The sequence below is a fragment of the Podarcis erhardii genome (assembly GCF_964252035.2).
Source record: "Podarcis erhardii genome assembly, chromosome: 8".
In the NCBI taxonomy this organism is placed as follows: Eukaryota; Metazoa; Chordata; class Lepidosauria; order Squamata; family Lacertidae; genus Podarcis; species Podarcis erhardii.
This window is the reverse complement of record NC_138499.1, coordinates 29,412,040-29,437,872: the sequence shown is the minus strand read 5'-3', so window position 1 is coordinate 29,437,872 and position 25,833 is coordinate 29,412,040. Positions and strand designations below refer to the sequence as shown.

At 40.9% G+C, this 25,833-nt stretch overlaps 1 protein-coding gene and 1 long non-coding RNA gene across 5 annotated transcripts in view; one reads left to right on the top strand and one right to left on the bottom strand.

The window, feature by feature from the left end:
- RALYL (RALY RNA binding protein like) overlaps nucleotides 1-25,833 on the top strand; it is a 260,680-nt gene that overhangs the window by 120,493 nt on the left and 114,354 nt on the right. For all 4 annotated transcript variants that reach the window (XM_081874665.1, XM_081874663.1, XM_081874666.1 and 1 more), the window contains one exon: nucleotides 11,187-11,465. In XM_081874665.1, the coding sequence (XP_081730791.1) occupies nucleotides 11,210-11,465 (256 nt within the window). In that variant the 5' untranslated portion in view covers nucleotides 11,187-11,209. Of the gene's footprint in view, nucleotides 1-11,186; nucleotides 11,466-25,833 lie in introns of those variants that run through there.
- LOC309349138 overlaps nucleotides 12,951-25,833 on the bottom strand; it is a 37,402-nt gene continuing 24,519 nt past the window's right edge. The window contains exons 2-3 of the long non-coding RNA XR_014159751.1: nucleotides 16,252-16,384; nucleotides 12,951-13,025 (exon numbers count right to left, since the gene is read on the bottom strand). This is a non-coding gene — a long non-coding RNA (uncharacterized lncRNA). The remainder of the gene's footprint in view (nucleotides 13,026-16,251; nucleotides 16,385-25,833) is intronic.

Below are 25,833 nucleotides of genomic sequence, written 5' to 3'. Positions count from 1 at the left end.
CCAACAAAATGAATGGCTCGTCAAACAACAGGTAAACCTGCTGTTGATAGGTAACATGGTAATTTGGTCAGCAATTTTAGCAGGTGAAATGGAGTCCTTGGTGTTTACCTGAAAAGGTGGGCTGTGCTCCTCATGTCTGTCACAGATGCATGCTAGTAGCTTATTTGCTTCTCAAGAACCCTCTTTATAACCACTGCATACGTACCCTGTATTGGTGATTGGTTGAGTGTTAGCTGGAATCCTACCTTCCGTTGTAGAATTTTTGAAAAATTTACGGAGAGTGAGTATCAGCTGATATGAGTAATGATTACTATGTGCACCGCCAGGTTCATAGGCAGTATGGCTGCTTGGCTACAATAGCAGAAAAGACCTGTTGCCTTCATACCCTATTGTGCGACTTCATAGAAGTATCTGTAGGAAACAAGGCCTGATAAACTGTTGGCTGGATCCAGTAGGGTGCTGTTTATGGTTGTGGGGCCAGCAGGGAAGGACTTAAGGCTGTTGTCCTGTGCGCTCTCAAGGTTGGCCCTACCATTGGTCAGAGTGAGGCATCCATCTCAGGTGGCAAGTGTTGGGGGACAGGGAGTAGTGGCAAGCGCCTAAGCTTGCCTGCAGCCCACAGGAGGTTGTTGTCCCATCACCAATATCAAAATTTACTTGCCAGTTATCTTGCATATTTGACATTTGTGTGCCATTCTGTCATTTGCCTCAAACAGCAAAATGTCTCTGGCTAGCCTTGGGCTTTCCCATTTTATGAGCTGCAAAACTAAGATCAACAGAAGTAGTAGCACAGTCCCAGTATAACTAAAAGGGTGCTGGCATTTAAAAACACACGCACACTTGAACTACATTATGTGCAACTGGCTGTGTTTTCATTGAATTTGATTACATACTGATTGCAGATGTTCTTCAGTGCAACTCACTCTTGATTATAAGTAACATTTGCCAGATGTTGTGAAGTTGGAAACCAGGGTGTCGAAGCCAAGTGTAGATGCCAGACATTTCAGACAAATTGAAATGCAGCCACTTACCAATTTCAGAAATTAAGCCTTTTATGCTGCTAAGCATTCCATTAATGTTAAGACGATCCTTCTCTGATGGTGTCATGCTACTGCTCTTTGCTGCTCTTAGTTTTGCAGCTCGCCAAAAACGCAATGCCTTTCTCCCTCCATAGAATTATTAAATCAAATCCTATTCATGCAGCTCCTATTCAGATCATTGCCATCTGTGAAGGAACAAGGACAAGTAGGCTAGTTTCTTTTAAAATCAGAATGTATCGCCTCCTTGGAAATTTAAAATAATGAGTAATGCCATAATTTTATCCATTTTGAATCAGGATAGTTTTGTGGCAATTAGAAAGTCACCCTTCCACCTCTAAAACATTGGAGGAAACACATTGGTGTCTCAATAGGCAGATGATTCAGAAGTCATTTGCCTTTGAACATAGTGAACTCTCTTCTTTCTAATTGCTGGAACAGACATGACATCTGTGTACAAGCAGAAGTAATTTAATCAACAACTGTGGCAGTTTAGTATTAATCTTCCACCCCCAACAGCTTTTAAAATAAATTAATACGGGATATAATCAACCTTCTGCCTGCCCCCTGATAAACTAGATATATAGATTTATTTATTTTTTCAGATGACTTTCACAAAAGTTTCTGTTTCCTTGCAGTTCTTCCTTTGTCTTCCCACTTTCACACCAAGGTTTCAGGCTGGGAGGTTGTGATTGGCTAAGGGCATCACTTCCCTAAATGGATCCTGAGTCTGAAAGGCTGACGGCAGCAACATGGAAGTTCTGTGAAGAAATCTCTTTTATATTCGGAAGCCCTGGGGACCTTTGTGGAATTTTAATATTAAATAAACATCATTAGCATTAGAAGCTTTTAAAATGTGCTTTCTTTTAATGCTATGTTCATTTTTGCTATCTCTATAACCTTGCCAAGAGAGCTAGTTTTTGCACACATTCCTAAAGATTAATTTAAAAAACAAAACAAAACGAAATCCAATTTACATTTCAAATGTATAGAAGAAATATTTTCTGCCTGGAAATTGAGTCATTCTGAAAAATAAATACAGCAAGTCAGCAACTTGTGCTCGCTTTACTAACACAACCGCAACCTTACTGGGGGGGCGGGGGGCATAAATAAATAAATGGAGGGCCAAGGAAACCCACTGCTCCCCACTCTCCAGTTAATGTTTCACCACCACCACCTGCACAATCAGTAATAATAATAGTAATAACAACTTTATTATTTCTACCCTGCCTATCTGACTGGGTTGCCCCAGCCATTCTGGGTGGCTCCCAACAAAATATTATAAACACAATAAAACCTCAAATATTAAAAACTTCCCCATACAGTGGTACCTTGGTACTCGAACGCCTTGGCTCCCGAACACCACAAACCCAGAAGTGAGTGTTCTGGTTTGCAAATGTTTTTCGGAAGCCGAACGTCCGACTTGGCTTCCGCAGCTTCCAATTGAGTGCAGAAAGCTCCTGCAGCCAATCAGAAGCCACGCCTTGATTTTCGAACAGTTTCGGGAGTTGAAAGGGACTCCCAGAGAGGATTAAGTTCAAGAACCAAGGTACCACTGTACAGGGCTGCCTTCAGGTGTCATTTAAAAGTCATGTAGTTATTTATCTCCTTGACATGTGATGGGAAGGCATTCTACAGAATGGGTACCACTACCAAGAAGGCCCTCTGCCTGGTCCCCTGTAACCTCACTTCTTGCAGTGAGGAAACCACCAGAAGGCCCTTGGAGCCGGACCTCAGTATCCAGGCTGGACGATGGGTTTTCCTCGCTTAGTGAGTTCCAAAGCCCTCACACTACCTTCCCCATACCCAACCCTGGCCTCTGGGAAGGAGGTGTGGGGGCTCTGGGAGCATCCCAGAGACCAGTAAGGAAAGCACCTTCCCACTTACCAGGTCTGAGAAGGTTGCAGGAGGGCCCAAGGAAGCTCATAGGAAGCAAACGGCAATTTGGGTTTTCTCTGTTTGCACCAATTTATCACTAAAGAGCAGGTTTTCTTTGGAAAAGGAGCAAGTCAAGGGGGCAACTGCTGAGACGTTTGCCTAGAAAGCACAGGTCAAGCAGAAAACCTCTCAGACTTGTACTTTCTAGGCAAGGGACAAGCGGATGTGTGTGTAAGCCCATATTTAAAATTGTTGTATATGTTATGATGCAATGTGTGAAAACAGCCACTGGGGGTGGTTCTGTAATTGTGAGCTCTAGTTTGCCCCTGTGGTTCTTTTTGTAGAAGCTTGCTATTTGAGCCAGCAAATATCCACAAGAAAGCTCCAACCTGCTCTTCCATGTCCTTCTTAAATTGTGGTGCCCAGAACTGGACCCTGTACTCCAGGTGTGGTCTGAGCAAGGCAGAATAGAGCAAGTACTATTACTTCCCTATTACACTATGCTTCTGTTGATGTATCCTATAATAGCATTAGCTTTTTTTTGCTGCTGCTTTACACTGTTGACTCATGTTAAGCTTGTGAACCTGATTCTTCCTATCTTGTGCTATCTTATGTACAAGAAACAGCAAACGCCTTGAAAAATGTACTGTCTGTTTAACAAGCAAAAGCAAAAAATATGGCTTCTACCCTCGTGTTTCAGCCACTTTATTAAATTTTATAGGGTCATATCCTGTTCTGATTTTTGCCAAGCTGAAACCATTTCAAGTGACTAATTGTTAAGTGACTTAATGTGCACATTGAAATATGTTACAGGTAGGTAGCCGTGTTGGTCTGCCGTAGTCGAAACAAAATAAAAAAAAAATTCCTTCCAGTAGCACCTTAGAGACCAACTAAGTTTGTTATTAGTATGAGCTTTTGTGTACATGCACACTTCTTCAGATACATTGAAATATGTATGTTAAATGCTGTCACTGCCATGTTACAAAGTTGTGTTTTAAAACAGTTCAGTCGAGGAAAGAGCCATCTCCCAAGCCATCTTCTCTTCATCATAAAACATTAAAGGGATTACTAGCAGCCACTGCTGCCTTCATATCAGGCATGCAGGGAAAGTGATCTCTATGTGGCGATGGCCAGACCACCCCATGACATTGCCTGACACTGCATGCATACAACCAGGCAGCCTGCAGACCACAACATAGTCTCCAGCGTACGGTATCTTTGTGCTGTGGGCAGGAGGACAGAGCGGTAATGAGCTTCCTTTCCATGGCTTACCTGTCAGAGGTGCCTTGTCCTTTAGTGCCCCCGTGGCCCCAGTGAAATTGGGATTCCTGAGGGTATCTGTTGCAATACATACAGATGTCAGAAACGCGCCTTTGAGTACAGCCTATGCCTGCAAATGTGACAGTTACTACTGTAAGGGTGTAATGTAAATCACATACATATTTCAGATCTTTTATATTGTATATTGACTGTGAGTGACTCCACAGCATGCCAGTATTATGTAAATGCATACAGCTAGCTGAATAAAATTAATATATTAGTTCTTATTGCTGTGGAGATTGCTGTTCCTTTTTTGCAGGGGGTGGGGGGAGGTCATTTGAAAATTTAAACAACTGTATTGTACACTTGCATTGTTCACTCCAGGAAATCAAACCTCAGTTATATACACATTAATAATAATCTTACTTTTACATATTTCTGCAATGCATTTGCCTAGCCAGAATTTTTAATAGGTGGACAACTATCAGACAAAAATCCTTTTCTTTCTGATAGAAAATATGTGGCATTTTGCAATGCTAATTTGGGGCAGGAGGGAAAGAGTTCCAGGTCCTATTCACACATTATTCAGATTGTAATAACAGCAAACAGAATTTAAAATGTGATATTGTTATGCAATAAAACAAAGGAAATGATCTAGTAATCCCTATGTATGAGCTTTGTGGAAGACATTTCAATCAAGCAGAATTTCAATTTTGCACTGTTTCCTTTAAAAAAAGGAAGCCCTGTGGTCCACCAATGTGTATTCTGCTATATATTTTAGAAAGTTGCTTATCTGTTCATTGTGCATTTGGCTGCCTATAAATATACCATAACCAAATTTTGCATGATGGTTCCTGATATTAAGGAGATGGTTTTCTTCTGTGTTTGGATCCAGTTGAATGCTGTTTTGAATCAAGATGGCAGACTGAGCCTTTCAAAATTGTACTGATTTTAAACACTGATCTCAAACCTGCAGTGATTTTTGTTTTGTTTCTTAGAATTCCTGAGCAACAGTGGGTATGAGGCTGCTAAGTTAATTTATATAGCAAGAATGTTAATTCATAAAGTTAAGTGTGTGTATTTGGGAGTCTGAAAGTTCAGACATAACCAAGCCCTGCTTAAATTGTGTCTGCCTGAAAAGATAGCATCAGACTTTGAGCACTGTAGCCCTGGAAAGTATGGTCAGATTCAAAACACATTCAGCTTTTCTGGATTAAGACTATTGAAATTTGAGGAGCCCCAGCCCCCCATTCATACTGGCAGCCATTTTTTTCTTTTGCCCACCATCTGCTGTTTCTTTCTCAGAGAAAGCAATAATCCAATTCTCCCTGTTTTCTGGTACTGGTCTCCAGCACTTCAGTATCCCTTTTTTGCCTTTGGGGGAGATTCCAGGATAACTTTTTAATAATTCTGTCATATACATATATGGAATTAAGCCACAGTGGGATTATACCTGAGTAACCAGGCATAGGATTGCATTATGCATGCTGCTGGGAATGTGTTCGAGTTGTAGCATGAAGTTCAGCCAGACTTCTTGTGAGATGAAACTTCCTATTAAACCATTCTTAAGTCTTGCAAAAGAAAAATGTTTTGGCCTGTATATCAAAACAGCTGCTTCAGAACCCAGTAGAGAACAGACTCTTGAGTAAATTAATACAGTGTAAATGCATTTGTAGTGCAAAACAACACAGCAGTTGGAAAAGAGCCTTTCCATTAGTGTTCAGGAGTGGGTGCATGTAGGTCGGTGCTCAGTGATGTTTGGAAGAAGAATTGAGGTGTTATAAGTCCTCAAGGGTGTCCTTGTTTTCATGTGCAGAAATGTTGGAAAATACTCCTTCACCTTGACCCAGATTTGTTGTTCTAAATGCTCTTGCAGACCTGAATTGGGGCTGAGTTGAACTGTGTTATGATGTACAATATTGTTCTGCTCATGGCAAGCGCAGCACCATTTCCTTATAAGGAAGGCTCATTCTCTCTCTCTCTCTCTCTCTCACACACACACACACACAAACAGTCACCCCAGTCAGGATGACTTTCTAAACAAAGTACAGTGGTACCTCGGGTTACATACACTTCAGGTTACAGACTCCGCTAACCCAGAAATATTACCTCAGGTTAAGAACTTTGCTTCAGGATGAGAACAGAAATCATGCAGCGGTGGCGCAGCGGCAGCAGGAGGCCCCATTAGCTAAAGTGGTGCTTCAGGTTAAGAACAGTTTCAGGTTAAGAACAGACCTCCAGAACGAATTAAGTTCTTAACCCGAGGCACCACTGTATAGCAGGAAGAGGCAAAACAGATCCATGGAAATGTACCCATCATAGCTCATGTGCTACTGCTTCAGGCATTAAGTTTCCTCTTTCATGCACATGCTTCTTATTGTGCTGTAGAAGATATCCTGCTCATAGATGGCACTGTACAAATTTAATTGGTTTTTTTAACAACTGTGTAAACCCAAATAAGCTGTAGAGAAAAAAATACTAACAATCCCGTTATAGCCAGCTTAATGATTAGTTTAAATGTCTCAGGGTTGTATATAGATGCATTATTCCCCACTCCTAGTACCATTCAGCAGCCGGCCACCCTACTTCACCATTGCCATTATGCTCAGTCTCTGCATATTTCTGATACAATCACTTAGCTGTGGACCATACGCTTTGCATGCAGAAGATAGAGGTTCAGTTCTTTGTATCTTCAGTTGAACGAATCAGGCTGCAGGTGATGAGAAAGATTCCTCCATTAAATCCTGGAGTCCAGTTGCCTGATACATGCACTTGAACTTCCAGTATTCCATTTTCCATGAAGCTGCTGTGTTGCAGGTGGCTCAGCACAATGTCTTTTGATACTGATCTATAGAAAAGTCCGCTTTCTGATCACTTGGCCACTAGGCCACATTATAAAGAATATATGCAAGTCCCTTGTAATTTTAGGATTGGAGATAAGGGGTGCAATTGGGTCACCAGCAGAAGTTGATGGAAGGCACTCCACACCACCAAGGTCACCTGAGCCTCAAGTGATGGCAGTGGATCCAGTAGTACCCCCTGGCTGCATACCTGCTCCTTTGGAGGGAGTGTAACCCCATCAAAAGCTACTCATCCAGTCTAGTGCCCCAGTCCTAACTGGATTGAGCTTTAGCTTGTTGGCTCTCATCCAGTCCATTACTGGACTGGATTTTCTGGCTCTCATCCAGTCCATTACAAGACAATGGTCCAGCACACCCACTCCCATACCTGCAGGTGAAAAGGAGAAGTAGAGCTTCTCAATTACCAACATCCTTGTGCTGTAGTAATTCAGAGCCAAAATTGTTTCGTTTCCAGAGTCCTCCATGCTACTTGGTTGTTTGTGTGAAATGGGCCAAAGAATTACTACCGAAAATAATCCTTTGGGATTTCACCACTTGTTTATTTTTCCACTTGAGAAATGAGTGTGTAGAATAGCATCTCAGATTTAAGCCTCAGTTGAGCAATGGTGGTGATAAGATCTAAAATATGACCACAATGAAGCAGAGCAGAGCAGTAACATAACTCTTAACTGTACCCTGTAATAAATGTTATGTACTTAATTGCTATATAAATGGCCTCTTCCTCAACAAAGTCATTTTTCAGTATTAGGAAATGTGTGTGTGAATGCAGTAGTTTCTGGCCAATAGAAAAGCCACGTGGCTGGCTTGAAAATACATTATTGACCTCTAGTTACACTAGTGCCCAAAATTGTGGAAACCCTTTGGAGAAAGTGTATTTCCCAAGTTTGATGGCTCATAACACCACTTTTTTTCAGAGTAATACCATAAAATTATATATCAGTGGAAAGATAACTTAATGGAAGTATGTAATGCACAAAGTTTGTTCAATTATCTGTATTCTATCAAAAGCTATAGCCAAATAACTAGAAAAAATGAGTTTTTAGAGAGCCAATCAGGTGTCATCTCGTTTGGGCAATGATGGCTCATAATAGCACTTTTTTGGAGTAATACCATAAATCATACATCAATGGAAAGATAATTTAATGAAGAATGTAATGCAATAACTTTTATGAAGGATGATTTATTACAACATAAATAAAGAGGACATTTGCCAGTGTGTTATATGATTGCTATCAAGTTTGTTGGGGTTGTTGTTTTTTTGTTCTTCATTTAGTGAGCTTGTAAAACATAATAAAATTAAAGAAATGGCGCAAAGAGTTGACTGGTCACCCAGAAAGTGATGTAAAATAGTACTATTAAGTGAACAAGGCTAAAGTTATGAAGAAATTAAAAGAAAAAAATGGTGGAAACTTAACCAAAGATGGCATTTCTAAATTTTTGAAGAGGTATAAGGAGACCTAGTCACTACAAAATCAGATTGGTAAAGGCAGGAAAAGGTGCACAACAGCAAGTGACGATAGAAAAATTGAGAGACTATGCCTGCATGACAGAAGAAAATCATCTGGGTGTATACAAGATGACATGGCGCAATGTCATGTGAAGCTAAGTGCAAGGACCATTCGGCGCAGACTGCAGGAATATGGTCTAAATGCTAGAATTCCAAGGAAAAAGCCATTGTTACCTCTCAAACAAAGGTTGAAAAGATTAAACTGGGCTAAAACCTATGTTAACTGGACAGTGGAACAATGGGACAGTGTTATTTGGAGTGATGGGACCCAAGTCTCCTTGCTTGGTAGTGATGGCATGAAATACGTGAGGAGAAGAATTGGAGAAGATTTACACCCTACTTGTATTACACCTACTGTGAAACACCCAGTTAGTGTTATGATCTAGGGTTGTATGACAGCAAAAGATGTGGGCAGAATTTGTGTTATTAATGGGAATGTAAATGCCCCAAAATACATAGCTCAGACCTTCACCCAAACGAAAATCTGTGGAGCCGACTAAAGAAACTTGTTAGTCAGAAACAAGCCAGCAATAAAACTCAATTAATAGAGGCAATAATTCAATCTTGCTTCATATTATTACAGCTGCAGAACTAAAAAACTTGGTTCACTGCATGGGAAGGCTAAAGGTTACCCAAATAAGTATTAACTGACATGGTGAGAATTTGTGTATAGCTCATTTTTCCAATATGTTTCACATTTCTTCTTTATGTCCGCTGTTGTAATAAGTAATCCTTCATATAAGCTATTCCATTGCATTCTTCATTAAATTATATTTCCATTGTTATATAATTTTATGGTATTACTCAAAAAAGTGGTGTTTTGAGCCATCATTGCTAAAACCAGATGATACCTGATTGGCTCTCTAAACACACCTTTTTCTGGTTATTTGGCTATAACTTTTGATAGAATACAGATAATTCAACAAGCTTTCTTGCATTACATTCTTCATTAAATTATCATTCCATTGATATATCATTTTATGGCATTGCTTCAAAAGAAAGTGGTGTTAAGAGCCATCAAACCTCGGAAATACACTTTCTCCAAAAGGTTTCCACAATTTTGGCCACTAGTGTAAATGGCAAGCGACTTACTTGGATGTATATTTGGATATGCACAGGACTTATAAAAATATTTTAAGTGATAATTATATACATACTAATCTGGTAATAAGCCATATTGAAAACAACAGGGCTGACTTCTGAGTAGACATGCATGAGATTGCTCTTTAGCATTGAGGGGAGCTTAACAGAAATCACAGAATACTGTAATCTAAAACTTTTTATTCTAACTTCTAAAAATTATATTTATATGCCGAAGATGTGAATGAAAATTTCAGGCATAATAGCCCCTCCAGAATGGATAAAACCTGCCAAATTACAAATGAATATCTTTAGGAGCATTTAAAGTTTTTTGTTTGTTTGTTTTGTTGTTTTTTTAAAGGAACAGTCTGTAATGTTTTGATTCTTGGGGCAGAATTGGATGAAATTTGCAGGCAATGTTGCCCCTTCTGAGTGATGAATTCTGCCAAGTTTCAGGAGGACAGCTTCAGTGGTTTTCCTGCAAAGACAATTGTTGCCAGGTTTTTTTTGGGGGGGGGGGGTTAAAAAAGAAGAAGAAATAGCTTAATATTCCGTACTGTTTTGTGGACAATTGCTATGTCAATTGCAGACATGAGAGAAGTGTGTGTCCTACTGTAAAAACTTAAGAGCTCATATCCAACATATTCAGAAGCAGTTTCCAAATGATAGGATATGCTCAGGAATGTTAGGATAGTAGTTTATGAAATAGTGATTGTTTTATTAATTGCAGTACAGTATGGGATGTCTTAGGCAGTTTCATAAGAAAAACAGCATAAACCTCAGTTCCAATTATTCATGCCAACTAATGAATCTCATCAGTTTCATTGTCGCAACACAAAGAATTCAAACCATTCTATCTCCAGGATCTAACCACATAATCACAGAGGCAGCCTTGATGGATAGATAACAACCTACTGTGTCATTGATGAGAATTAGCTGCTGGTCCTGTTTCTACTACTACTACTACTAACAACAACAAAACAACAACAAAAATTTACCTTTATGAGCTATTCTGCAGAGAAGAAATTTCTAGCTCCTAATGGAAATATATTGATTGCACTAAGCAGCTGTATTCAACCTGCTCTGGACTTCTTGCAATGATCTACAGTATTTAACAGGCTGGAAAAGATAATGTACGCTGATTGACAGGAGCCAGATAAAAGCAGGCAAGCTTTTCATCATCGTGAAGATTTGCTCCTCAGCTGGCCTTGGCTGTTCATTTCATTGAAACACAGAAGTGTTTTAGTCTCTTATTTTGCATGATGGAAAGATGGTTATTTAATAAGCCACTGACTGAACTTTCATGTTTAAATCAGTGAATATTGGCAAAGTGCTAAATTTGAGAAGGCTTGATTTATGAGTGTATTTTAAATTCATAAAAATGTAGGGTTTAAAATTGGTTTCTGATAATGTTCACTGGACCTTTCTAATGGTCAGTCATCATTAACTATATACTCCTCATGATTTAGATTCAATTAGTTGTTGGCGTTGGTGTTAAACTTCATACCTAACTAGAGATGAATATATACAACTAAACATAAATCTTTGTTGTCTTGTTTTAAGGGCTGAAGTCAAGCGAGTCAACCATGACCGGCAAAACACAGACCAGTAATGTCACCAATAAGAATGACCCCAAATCCATCAACTCGAGAGTCTTCATTGGCAACCTCAACACAGCCATTGTCAAAAAGGGTGACATAGAGGCGATCTTTGCAAAGTATGGAAAAATAGTAGGCTGCTCAGTGCACAAAGGTTATGCATTTGTACAGTATATGAGTGAGAGGCACGCGAGGGCTGCTGTGGCAGGAGAGAATGCCAGGATCATCGCGGGGCAACCTCTCGGTGAGTATCTGCATGCCATCCCATGTGTTCTGTCATTTATGCTTTTATTCTTCCTTGTAAAACCCATTTCCCTACAGCTATATGTACTTGGGGATTGTGTCCATTTGAATGAAAACAACTGACTTATTTACTCTACGCCTTTGTTTTGGCTTGTACCTCATTCTTGTAGCAATCATAATTTAGGAATGCTTAGAATCTACTAATGAACAAGACAGTGTACATCTGGGCTTGGTAACCTTTTTGGTCCCATGAGCAGTTTTGTAAGCCAGACAAACTGCACACACACCACAGGCTACAACAGAATGTGTTTTTCCCCCAAATCTAAACATGAGGGTGCAAGAGAAGGCATTCACGGGTGTATATGCACCCGTAGGTGCCACATTGGTGATTCCTGGTTGGCATAGATACTGAGTTACGGGCTGGGCAATATCCAGTTTTCAATATCGCAATTTATCAACAGTTAAACATTGTACTGATATATCACATTGTCTGAAATAAGGATGGAACTATGTAGAGGCATTGGCCGGCTTCCCAGTTTTTCCTGCATCATGATTGTTGCATAGGACACACTGTAATGGTTCTAGGGGTTGCTCGTGCGTAAGTCGTCGCCACACCTGGCTGAGTTACCTGGGTGAACCCTATTTTGTCCGGACCGCCACTCACCCATGGCTGTCTCAATCGCTGGCAGTATCCGTCAGTGGGCGTTTCTTGAACTTCTTCCAGCAAAGAAGCTCTTTGACGCCTAGTCTCCGCCTACTCTCCCTGCGTGGAAGCCTTCTGCGCAGGGAGGATGTGGGCAGCGGAGGACCCGTGCTCTCCCCGCTGGTCTCCGGCGAGGAGTCATGGAGCCACCTCGCCGATTCCCCCATCTGCCCCCCTTCTCCACTGGTGCTACGCTGATTTCCTTCCCCAAAAGATGGGCTGCTTCTCTCCCTCCCGGGACGCTCTCCGTAATCCCTCTGGAGCCCTCCCTCTCCCTCTGGCTCCGATGGCAGTTCCCTGACACACACACATACATATCAAGATTTTCAATATATTGCCAGATCAAAAATTATGAAACTGACAGCACAATATGGACTTCAAACCAGTTTTTAGATTTGTTGCATCTTTTAACTTTATAATTCACAACTTGGAGACTATAAATAGTTCAAATAAATGCACATAGGGCATTCAGTAAGCTGCATTAATTGACCCCTTACTTAAATCACCCAATAAATAATATTCCAGTTTCTGTGTGGCAAACAATGAGTGAGGATTTTTTGGGGGGGAGGGGTACGTATTTACTGTGTGTATATGTCAAAGACAAACTATGCATGGTGTGCAGATTTATGTTGTGTTTTAAAAGAAAAATCAGCTTTGGGAGGTTGTGATTGTGAGCAAGAGAATGAAAATGAAGGATGGGAATGCTACTTAACTGAGAACCAGCTAGTTACAGGTACACCAGCTGCTACACATACACACACACACACACACACCCCAGGAGAGAAAAAAACCCAACAACCACATAGGATTCAATTTAGTGAAGACACACTTCTCAGGTAGGAAAGTCGTCAAAATTATCTGTAAGGAAAGTATTTCAAAACATGGTAAACAGTTTTATTCCATTCACATGACATCCCCAGCTCACACAGATGGCACCCTAGTGAACCTCAGTGTACATTACAACCCCAACAACTATTTCCTACTTCTCAGTATACCTTTCTGTGGGTGAGCCTTTTTCTAATCTGTACAAATTCTACATACTTCTAAGTTGCTGGCATGAGATATTTTAGGATTTTGGGTGGGGAGGATGGCTTAGATAGCACATGATAATATGCAAGACAAAATAATGAGGTAAAATGAAATACGGTTGTTAAGAACTTAGTTCAGAAAGCCCTATCCTGTCTGGTGACCCATAAAATTCATCCAAGAATTGTGAAGCACTGTAGGCATTAGCATGCTGGTTTGCTGCCCAGAAGCTACAAATTTCTCTGAATGGCTTTCATAGCATTTTTCTACTGATGTATAGCAACTTGTTTATATATACCTCTCATTTTTAGCTTTAAAATTACTTAGGAAGGAGCATACAATGCCACCTTATACTGAGTCCATTGGTCCATGTAGCTCAGTAAATAAATTGGAGAAAACTACAAGCTAACGTGTGCAGTTAGATTAAGAATAGGCACTTGTTCAGACCTGGTTTTAGGCATGAACTCACTGGGAACCTCTGCCTTGCTGCTCTCATCTGTAATATGGAGATGATAATAATAATGCTAGTCTACCATACCATATAGTTGCTGGACGGCCTTCTTCCCTATTAATCTGCCTGTCCATTGAGACAGGCATCTGAGGCCTCCATCCTCTGGGTGCTCCCTCTCTCTTAAGTTCAGTAGGTGATGCCTGGAGAGAGCCTTTCCTGTGGTGGCCCCTCACTTTTGGAAAATTCTCTCTCACACACCCCAAGACTCACCTAGAGACCTCATTACTATCATTTAGGCACCAGAGAAACATTTTTTTAAAAAAAAAAAACTCCCAGGCTTTTATTAATTGTTAATGTAAGCATTATTTAACGCAGAGCAGCTGTTTTAATTTGCTGCAATAGTTTGCATGTTTCATTCTATCAGTAGTAGCTTATAATTTTTTACTTTTGGTTTCTCACTATCTTCTAAGTGGCCTGGGGACATAAATCTGTGATGAGAATGTGAGATATGAATTATGCAAATAAATAAATAAATACAGGGATGTTTCTGGGACTAAACTTATGTGAGTGAAAAGTGTAGAGTGCCTATTAAAAACAATATGTGAGTAGTAAGTATTAGGAATTACTATTACCAAGAGAAAATACAGATTAATTAAGGGTGAATACTAACAATTTGCCAAGAAGTACTTTACCGCAGAAGGCAAACCACGCAGAGAACCCAGGCAGCGAGGAGAAATTTACCACATATCTGTATCCATCTGAGAGGTGTTAGAATTTCCCTCAATGGGTGGACACAGCAGAGAACTGGCTCTTCCCACAATGATATAAATACTGTGTTTAAAATTAATGCTTTGCAAGTGACCATCCATGTTCATCCAGGGCCTGACAGATATCTTTATTTATAGTTACATTGATTGGACTTTTGTTATTGGGATATCAGAATTGTGCTGGCCACCACAACAGGTTCACAGCTTCAGCCAGTGAATCAGTTTTATTTACAGCTGCAGTTGCTGGCGGTTTTGCAGCTAAATTCTCATCATGTTCCTGCCAAGTTTGCTTGGTTTGCGAGTAACCTTCTTTGCTGCCATAATCCAAGACCCTGCTCTCTCTCTCTCTCTCTCTCTCTCTCTCTCTCTCTCTCTCTCTCTCTGTCCCTGAATCAATGGCCTAATGCTTGTGCAGCATTAATTGACCCTTCCATGGGGGCAGGCAGCAGCTGCTTATGAAGGACTGCTAAGAGTTCCTAATCCAATAGGCTGCTGCCTCAATGGAGAGCCATAAGGATGACCCATGAGAGTCTAAGGCCTCACTATGTGTATTAAAGGATGTGAGCCAACATTTACTTGAAAGGTAGTGACTCCTAAAGCAATGACTGCACCTTGCAATTATTGTTCTTGTAGCTGTCATATTTTTGCAGTGGCTTTTGAGAGACAAACATAATTTTCAAGGTAATTTTCAAACAAAAGGCACGCAAAGAATCTCTTGAAGACCACAGTATGCCTGAATGGCTAAGTGGTGTAGCCAACATCATGTGGAGCAACGGATCCCTAACCTAAACACATTATTTTGAAGTGGTTCTGCTGATTTCACTCTGTTTCGCATTTCAGTGGCATTTGTCTTGATCCGAAAAGCTGTTTTCATCGTGACGTTTTCCCACTGTTTCCACCTCTCTTGTGTGCGATCTGGCCTATTTTATTCAAAATATCTACTTTCCTCCATTAAAGTGACTGAAGTGGCCTTGAGTGCTGTATCCTTAGTTGTGCCCATCAGAGCACCTGCACCCATTAAAAGGTAAAGGTAAAGGGACCCCTGACCATTAGGTCCAGTCGTCCCCGACTCTGGGGTTGCGGCGCTCATCTCGCTTTATTAGCCGAGGGAGCCGGCATACAGCTTCTGGGTCATGTGGCCAGCATGACTAAGCCGCTTCTGGCGAACCAGAGCAGCGCACGGAAACGCCGTTTACCTTCCCGCCGGAGCGGTACCTATTTATCTACTTGCACTTTGACGTGCTTTCGAACTGCTTGGTTGGCAGGAGCAGGGACCGAGCAACGGGAGCTCACCCCGTCGCGGGGATTCAAACCGCCGACCTTCTGATCGGCAAGTCCTAGGCTCTGTGGTTTAACCCACAGCGCCACCCGCATCCCTTTTAGACACTACTGAATTGTAACAAATATTTTCAGAATGATTTAGGGTGTTAAGTTAACATTATGTGATTACATGGTTTAATGATAAGGGGACAGCTGACTAATGGAACTTATTTTAGTGGTTAATTTCTCATTTCTTATTATGCATGGGTCAGGCATGTCTGCTTTTTAGAGGTACTAGACAAGGCATTGAAATAGGTTTCCTGTAGGGTTTGGTTCATTTCCTGATCCCACAACTTTTTTTCTGTTGTAAATCCACTTATAGCCATTTCCACTGATGCAAGATCACACGATAATCTAGAATTTAACACGAGTACATTGTAAGGTCTAACTTTTTGCAGGAATATTTTAAAGCTACTAAATATATTCATAATTCCCTGTTAAAAGAAACAAAAACAAAAAAGCTAAGAAATCCAACACAGAGAAACATTCAAGTCCTTGGAATAAATAACAAAGGACTTGCTACAGTTTCTTTGGCTGATGTCCTTTAAAACTAATAAATTAGTTCCACAGTAGCTTTCATCCTGTTTTATCTCTGTAAGTATTATTCACGTTCGCCTGCCTTCAGGTCCAAATTAGACACAGTCTCCAAGTACCTAGTGAGCACAGAATGACATATGGCCTCAGGTAAAATGGTGGTTACAGATAATTATTTTGGACAACGCACTCTATTGCACAACCTCTTGGGAAGTACAGGAGCCCTGCAGGAGCTTTCTAAATCATGACAGGCCTAGAAATCATACAATGTGTGGGGCAGGCAATAAAGAATACTTTTAGTAAGACTTCAACATATACCTGATGTGGCAGTAGAGCCATTCCCCCCTTTTCACATCTTATGCCCCTGCCCCAAACACTTCTTTTTAGTGTCTCCTGCCCTCAGTGGCTCATGGAAGAAAAACATTCCTACCCTGTTTGCAGAGCCTGTAATCTCTAGGGTGAATCAATTCATCACTACAGTTTTGAATCTCTAGACAGTGCTAGTTGTGTCACATGTTTGTAACAGCTGCTTTCTCATTTCTGAAAGAAAGGAAGAACCACAGTGCATAATTGGTTCCTAGTATTCAAGGTTGTTTTTTAAGTAGCCTGTTTATGCAGTCTAAAAAAATGAAAACTTTAGTGGTCTTTATGAGCCCATTTAACCCAGCAGTTGATGATCTAATGAATTATCAATTAGATTTACAAGCTGCCCTATCCAGAAGCATTGCGGTCACATGACAACTTGTACACCAAACAACGATAAAATGTAGAATCCAAAGCAGTTCATAGAGTTGGCACCTATGATACACACTGGGCTGCAGTCTTATCAACAGCCACAAGCTATTCCATGAATGATTGTCTGGGACCTACCAGGTGTCTGAACCAGGCCACAATATATCAATAGAGAATTTCCTGTGGGCTGGTGTATAAATATATCTGTATAGTTTTGTAATTTGTTAAATATAGCCCAGTCTGTTGAAATCAGCAATGTTTATATAATTATAAACACAAACCTGGCTGTGAGAATTTTGGAGAAAGTCATTCATAGCCAGGTCAGGGAGCTGGTTTTTCATTGCCTTATGAGATAGTACTTCTTCATGCAGTGCATAAACTATGGAATTTCCCACAAGTGTCCTGTAAAAACCGGGACATCCCATTTTGCATCGAGAGAACATGCCAGCCATTTTGGTTACTGTGATCTCGCGTGATTTCATGCTGTAGTTCCCGCCCCCAAGTGCTTTTTTGGGGTAAGGCACCCTAAAATGCATGTTTTGGAGTGCCGCCTGAGATCACAGTCCTGGAAAATGTGCTATTTTGGAGGGGAAATGGCTTCAAAAAAAAACAGGAACTCAGAAAGCTGGGGAGGTGGAGAGCTGCACTAGCCTTCCTTTTCAAATATAAAAATATACGCATCAGGTACCTGGCCCTAAGATACACATTCTGGAGCCAGGACACCTTTACAGAGAAGATTCATCAAGCCTCTAGTCATCACATGCCTAATTTCATGTAGGAAACACCCAGCACCTTATTGGAGTGTATCCTCTGCAGCAAACTTGTGCACTGCATGTAGAGTAGCTTAGCCCATGGCATGCAATCCTTGCATAGCCTTGGGATGAACTACCTGCTGAATATTTTTTGTAAGCAAAACATGAAAATACTTGCAGACCGTGTTCCAGAAATGACAATTAACTGCCAAATAAATGGTGCTAAAAATAGTTAAGATACTGAGTCATCAGTCCTATGAGACCGATGCACAACCCAACTTTGTGTGCATTTGATTTGTTAATCCTGTATTTTCTAACTCTGTTACTGATACATCCAGAACATTTCATGAAGCAAAGCCTGCAATTTCCCCCCCTGTGAAACAGCTGTTTTGGAGAAATTTTAACAGGTCTTGTGCTGCCTTCAATCTGAGAAACAAATATACACAGACAATTTTTGTTGAAGAATGATGGGAATGACATTCCACCCACTGTTATTTGGCTATACCCTCTATCCTGCCTCCATTAATAACTATGTAAGCATAATGAAGGAGAGCAGGGGGCTGTGTATTTAATGGACATGGGATTGCTGCAGGGAAAGAAGCCTGATATTTCTATTTCTATTTCTATTCATAGATATATATGTGTATGTATGAAACTAATTACAAAACAAAATAAAATATTTATTACTTTAGGTTTGCACTTAAAAATAAGATGGAAAGGAAAGTAGTTTTATCAGTTGCTGGAGAAGATGAATGAACCCATGAGCAATGAAAAGGTGATTTAAACAAATGAAAAAAATGGGGCATTATGCAGAAGATATATAGATATAGATACAGTGGTACCTCAGGTTACAGACGCTTCAGGTTACAGACTCCGCTAACCCAGAAATAGTGCCTCTGGTTAAGAACTTTGCTTCAGGATGAGAACAGAAATCGCGTGGCAGCGGCAGCGGGAGGCCTCATTAGCTAAAGTGGTACCTTAGCTTAAGAACAGTTTCAGGTTAAGAACGGACCTCCATAACGAATTAAGTTCTTAACCCGAGGTACCACTGTATAGAGATAGATAGATAGATGATAGATAGATAGATAGTAGATAGATAGTAGATAGATAGATAGATAGATAGATAGATAGATAGATAGATAGATGGTTGGCATCTGTCTGTCTCAGGAGATAATGGAGGAGTGTGCCTTTGGGGGTGAAATCAAACTGTTGGAAGGTTGCAGCACCTGCTATGGCTGTAGAGAACGATACAGGAGAAGCATGTTTTGTTGCAGCTGGGGCAGATGAAGGCTTCTGGTTGTGCAGCTGCAGATGCACCAGGACATTTCTACTTTCTGCACTCTTCCCAATAGTCATTCTTCTCTGGTCACTGCTATGGATACACAGCCTGACTGTCTGTCTCCAGGCACTGCCGCTGATCTGCAAGGGATTCCCACACGGCAGGACTGATGTTGCTGCCAGCCTTCATGTCACATTTGCAGACACTTTTGTAATGCAGAGCTGGTTTGCCAATGGGCCTGGTGCCTTATGCCAACTCCCCATACAGAGCACCTGCCACCTAATTCTAGACACAGGAACAGCCCACCCAGAGAATATGTTTGCTGTCAGGATTCACTTTATTCAGCTCACCACTGCTTCTAGCAGTCCAACACTTCCAAAGTCTTTCCTGATTCAGATGGAACGGACAGCTAGAGCTGTGCACCATCAGCATACCAATAACACTGGGCTCCAAACCACAGATGAAAGCTTGCGATTGCTTCACATAGAAGTTGAAAAGCATAGGAGACAAAATGGACCCTTCTGGGACCCACCAGCTCAAAGCCACATAGTACCTTTGTCTCCTAGTACTACTTTCTGGTGATGCGGGTAGCACTGTGGTCTAAACCACAGAGCCTAGGTCTTGCTGATAGGAAGGTTGGCGGTTTGAATCCCTGCGACGGAGTGAGCTCCCATTGCTCAGTCCCTGCTCCTGCCAACCTAGCAGTTTGAAAGCACATCAAAGTGCAAGTAGATAAATAGGTACCGCTCCGGCGGGAAAGTAAACGGCGTTTCCGTGCGCTGTTCTGGTTCGCCAGAAGCGGCTTAGTCATGCTGGCCACATGACCCAGAAGCTGTACGCCAGCTCCCTCGGCCAATAATGCGAGATGAGCGCCGCAACCCCAGAGTTGTCCACGACTGGACCTAATGGTCAGGAGTCCCTTTACCCTTTACTACTTTCTGGTAATGACCCTGAACTTTCCTGTATAACCACACCTTCACATACAGTGCATCCAGTTTCTCATACCCCATAAGCCACTGAGAGATCAAGAAGAACCAACAGTCACACTTTCCCTGCCTCTCCTGATAAAGGTCATCAGTCATGGCGACCAGGGCTATTTTGGTTCTAAAACTGGGCCTGAAACCAGACTGAAATGGGTCTAGAGCAGCCTTTCTCAATTTTTTAGTCCCCAGATGTTGTTGGACTACAATTCCCATCATCCCTGATCACTGGTCCTGCTAACTAGGAATGATGGGAGTTGTGGTCCAACAACTTCTGGTGATCCAAGGCTGAGAAAGGCTGATCCAGAGAATCTGATTCCTCCAGGCATACCAGTAGCTAGATGGCCACCAGCTTCTTAATCACCTTGCCTGGGAAGGGAATATTAGAGACTGGATGATAGTTCTCTCAAATCTTTGGATGCAGGGAAATCTTCTTCAAGAAGCACTTGTAGTCAGTCCCACCACTGAAAGCTTCAGGCTTCCACAACTGAAACGGATCCACAGGTTCTAAGTTAATGGTGCTACAGGGACCTCCAACAGGCCCAAACTAATTGTGGCATCAAGTTTGTCATGGATTCAAGTCATTTGCCCTCAAAGTGCTTCACACATCTCTTACAGCAGGCTGTTGGGTGGTCTGTTGTTAATGATATGGCACTGGTCTGGCCAGCTGATTCCCCACTTTAAATGCCTCTGGGTTTTGGGGAGGGAGAAATTTAGGGCTGAGCTGAGAAACTGAATTGCATGTGTGTATGCCCTAGAGGGGGCATGGCATTGTGTTTGAAAAATGAGATTTGGCAAGGAAAGAGCATTTGACTAGAAGGCTGCCCGGAAACACATGAGACAGTGCCCCTTTTGAAATGGCAAAACAGCCCAGTAAAACTAGGACAGCAGTATTTTATGGTGGTACAAGGATGAAAGATCAGGGACAGTAAATCAAAGTCCCAGAGTGAGAAACCTGTGACCCTCCAGGCGTTTTTGGACTCCCGTTCCCATCAGTCACAGCCAGCTTGGCCAATAGTGACGGATGATGGGTACTGCACCTTGCCCTAAGGTTTGGTGCAGCTTTACCTGGATTCAGTTCTATGACACCTGGTACCCACCCAGCCCTGTCATATATCAGCTATATTTTCAAGTATTCCCCCCATTCCTGTCCCCCCCCAACCAGCTGGTAAGTGTTTTGCTTTAAAAGAAATAGGCTGTGTCTTTTTGTGTTCCCAAGCTACTGCTTTTGTTTTCATCTGGCTTGGCTGAAAGGCGCGTAAAAGAGTGATAGCAATACTGGGCATCAGTAGTTTTAGGCAGACTTGGCATCTTGCTCACTGGCAAGGACCACCTCTTGTGGGAAAGAATGCTTTTTGAAAAATTATCTGTCCATCTTTGAGAACAAGACACACATTTTGTTTGTTTTGTTTTATGTAAGAAGACTCGGCTCCTATTAGATCTTCTCCTTTTCAACAATGGCATTTTATGGAAGGGCACAAGTAGTAGGCAGTATCCCTCCCACAGCAGCTGAATCATGTTCATGTCTCTTCAGAGGTAAGCCCCACTTATTTCAATGGGACTTAACAGGTAAGTATGTATGTATAGGGCTATAGCCTCAGTATATGGGTTTTAATCCATTATTTTGGAAACACATTCACTAAAGATGAAGTGCTTTATAATTAGGCTATTCCTTTCATAGCCTCAGAAGGTATTTTTCAGAATTATTGTAAGCTTCTCACCATTCTGGAGATGTTGTCAACACAAATACAGCCTCTCAAGTGAAATGAAAGTGCTCTGCTATCTAGTTGCATTGTTAAAACAAAACAAATTCCTTCCAGTAGCACCTTAAAGACCAACTAAGTCAGTTCTTGGTATGAGCTTTCGTGTGCATGCACACTTCTTCAGATACACTGAAACAGAAGACAACTTCTGTTTCAGTGTATCTGAAGAAGTGTGCATGCACACGAAAGCTCATACCAAGAACTGACTTAGTTGGTCTTTAAGGTGCTACTGGAAGGAATTTGTTTTGTTTTGACTATGGCAGACCAACACGGCTACCTATCTGTAACTAGTTGCATTGTTGTATTGTCTGGCCACATTTAGACATAATACTTAACCATTGCTCAATACTATGGGAACAAACTTAGCTCCATCCTCCTTGCTTTTTCTCATCCTGTCAAGCTTCCACTTCTGTTTTTAGTTATCTGTGGCTCACAATTTAATCCAGACCAGGAATTGTGGTTGAACACTAGTTATGAATAGTTTCCAAACAAGCCAACTTCAAATGATAGCTGAAATGAAAGGCAGAACAGATTCTGTCCTTTATACGGCTTTTTGAATTCTGACTCTGCTCTTTTTAAGAACACCTTAGGTTCATTGTCATACTACTATCAGTAAGAAAATATATTCACAGTCTAGCTTAGATAGACAGTGTTAGGGATTTTGTTTCATACCGGCATTTGCTATCACGTAGTCTTTAGAATTATTCAGAAATGTTACTTTTGAGTTTATAAAATGCTTTGGGGCGGAAAGCACTAACAATGCCAGAAGCAGTATGATATATCCTGTTGATATGACTCAGTACAGAAAATCTATCTATATATCTGTATCTATTTAAATATTTTATTCAGGCCATTTGCCACTATTACCACCCCAGCTGAAAAGTAGCAAAGAATTTCACTTAGTTCATTATTAGAAAGCCTCAAAAGTGGCCTGGTTTTATAATGATAGAACGTTAACTAAATTAATAGCCACGGTGTTGGAAGAGGACTTAAAACCATGCTCATGAAGCAGCTATACTTGGCACAGAGCTTAAATTTGAAGAGCTTCTTTCTGTTACAACTCACATTCAATTAATTGGAAGGGTGCCGAAGTTCAGGAATCTGCAGCGTCATATTTTTATTGTAATTTCATGCTTATTCCCTCTGAAATTGCATGCAATATAGCAAGGAATACAAATACAGAATGCTAGACCCAGAGCCCACTGGAGTCAGCTGAAGGCAGCTCTTTAATCTAGCTATGCAAAGTCTCATTGACGTCAATGGGGTGCTTGCTGGAATAGAATTATGCAGGAATGGAAATATTTCCTGAAACAATTCTGCAGTTCTATATAACTTTATGTAGCAATGTGCGCAGATATATATTAGCGACTTTCACACTGATGTGATGGGTCAGGCCCAGGCAATATACGAGCTAGGGGACTGCCTGCTATCCCCACGCAGTTGTGCTTAACCCTTGGGCAACTGTTGAAATGGTAGTCGTCTTCAGCCCTCATGATAGCAAGGATAAGCTTGACCACATAGCAGCCTAAAACACAGTGCTTAGAAGGCAAGGGGAAATGGACCCCAAATTAATGCATTTATTATTTTATCTGCAATGGTGTTTTGTTTGTAAGAGCTGCAGATTTCTTATTTCCATAAGGACATTCATAGCAGAATGTGCACTCAGTAGCATCTAAGATCTGGGGACCAAACAGTCATATTTATTTATGAGTCAACTTTTGGCTCAGAAAGGGCCCCAAGCTGAGCAGTATCACAATATACAGATTAAGAGCAATTTAAAATATGAAAGTGGAGGTCATTATATTTAACAGAACATCATCAACCTTCCACTGTTGCTGGAAAGATCCTGGCTAATTTAAACAAGCCATAGTTTAAGCATAGTTTGGCTTGGTTTGACTGCAGTGATAAACTGTGGTTAGTTTAAACCAAGATATGGATTTTTCCCAGTCATGCCAGACAAGGAGAGAGGGGGGCAGGATGTGCATCATCATAGTACATCATATGTGCTTCTAATATTCCAAAGTTGGTAGAAGTCAGAAGCAGAATTATGGTTGTGAATATGCTAATTCCACTGAGTTCTTCAGAGATTAGCCAGAGAAGCTTAGCCATATAATTTACTTGCATAATGAGGAAAATAGAGTTCCTTGGACTGGTGAAATGATCTGTGTCCACCAAATTTCTCCTGAATACCATTGAAAATTGCTTCAAAGAAAGATGCTTAATATAAAACTGTCTGAAATCTAAGCATCCCATTTTAGATACCAGCAGGATTAACACTAACTTTGAACTTGAATTTGAATACGGAGTTTCCCTGATGCCCCAGCTAATGTCTAGCTTGGTTTTGCATTTAGGATTGAGGTGTCACTCCTAATTAAGTTAGTCGGACAAAATCCAAGCCTACTGCCACACACGCCCATGTCATTCAGGCATTAACAACGTTGAAAGTGGCACGAAATTCAGAAAAGTAACCGGATGGTGCATTCTCCAGCTGTTTCTTATGGTAACAGCTCACAATTGTCTTTCTTAAAATTTAGGCATGTTTTTCTAGCTGAATCTGTAACTCATCCATTATACTTAATAATGTCATTTCCCCATATGCTGCAGGGGACGAGGCCACCTCTTGAGTTGAGGCAAGTTTTTAATATACTATTTTATGTTAAATGCAGATATGTACTTTTTTTAAAAGTGGGGGAGGGGGTTCAGGGAAAAACATAATTAGGAGAAAATAATGGTTGCCATTAGGTTTCAACGAAATAGGTTTCTAGAGTAGTTCTTGGAGGAACCACTTAATGCAACTGTACAGCTGCTGCACAATGCATCCCTTGATTATGGCTGATTCAGATCTTTATTTATTTAGGTAAAAGCAGCTTTACTATTTTCCCATTCCTCCTCATGACCTTTATGTCTCATTTAGTCTGGAAATTGACTGCTGCTCAGCATTTTTCCCTTCATACTAAAAGCTGTTACTCTGCAGGGCTCATATTTAAAGCATGCCAAGCAGCTATTTGCCAGGCTGGAGGGAGAAAAAGGCTGCCTGTCACGCCACTTATGGGCTTTATTTATTGTAGCAGTTGCTTGGGAAATAGTCACCATCCGCACACGGCGGCGGTGTGGGCAGGAAAGAAAAAAGATTTCACTTTTCTTGGGGCTCCAGGTTTTCCATATTTAAAGTGTTTGGTGTTCTAAGCAATTTTCACATGTTATCAACCCTGAGATACCCCGAAGTGGTAAGTGGTAGCGATGGGGGGAGATACTTCTTCTCTGGAGCTCTCTCCCATTGCATATCAGACAGGCACCGTCCCCATTGTTGCTGCTGGTTTGGCACGTGCTGAATACATTTGATGTTTTATCATGTTTTTAATATTCTGTTGGAGGCCGCCCAGAGTGGCTGGGGAGGCCTGGTCAGATGGGTGAGGTATAAGTAATAAATTGTTGTTGTTGTTGTTATTCCTTCAACAAGCTCTCAGTTCATCTCAGTAGGTATCTGTCTTGAACTTGAGTTGATTTTATGTATGTACTGCTGTTTTAAACTGTTTTTATATTTATATTTATGTTTTTCTGTATGTGATTGTTTTAAGTTTGTGTGTGTGAAGGTTTCATATACAGTATGCTATTATATTGCACATTACTTTGGGCTGCCTCATGGGAAGCAATAAACAAATATACTGTACTATTGTGCTCCAACAAGTGGTATTAAAATGCAGATTTCATTAAGCCATTGTAGCCAGTGGCTATTAGTTAGTAACCAATAAGGAACTATCTCTAGGAATTCGTCTAATCACTTTTTAAAAACCATCTGAGCTACTGCCCATCACCACTTCTTGTGACAGTGAATTAGGGGGTTATGAAAGAGATAGTACATATAACCTAAAAACACAGAAAATGTGTCTTTTTCTGTGTTTTTACATTATATCCACATTCTCTCTGTTAAACGCTAATTTCACTCAGAAAAATAATGAAAGGGGGGGAATATAAAAGCAATGCCAGTAGAACCATTGAAATTCATAGGCCTAGCTAACTTAGTTTTAAGGGGGTCTACTCTGCGTAGGACTTAATTAAACT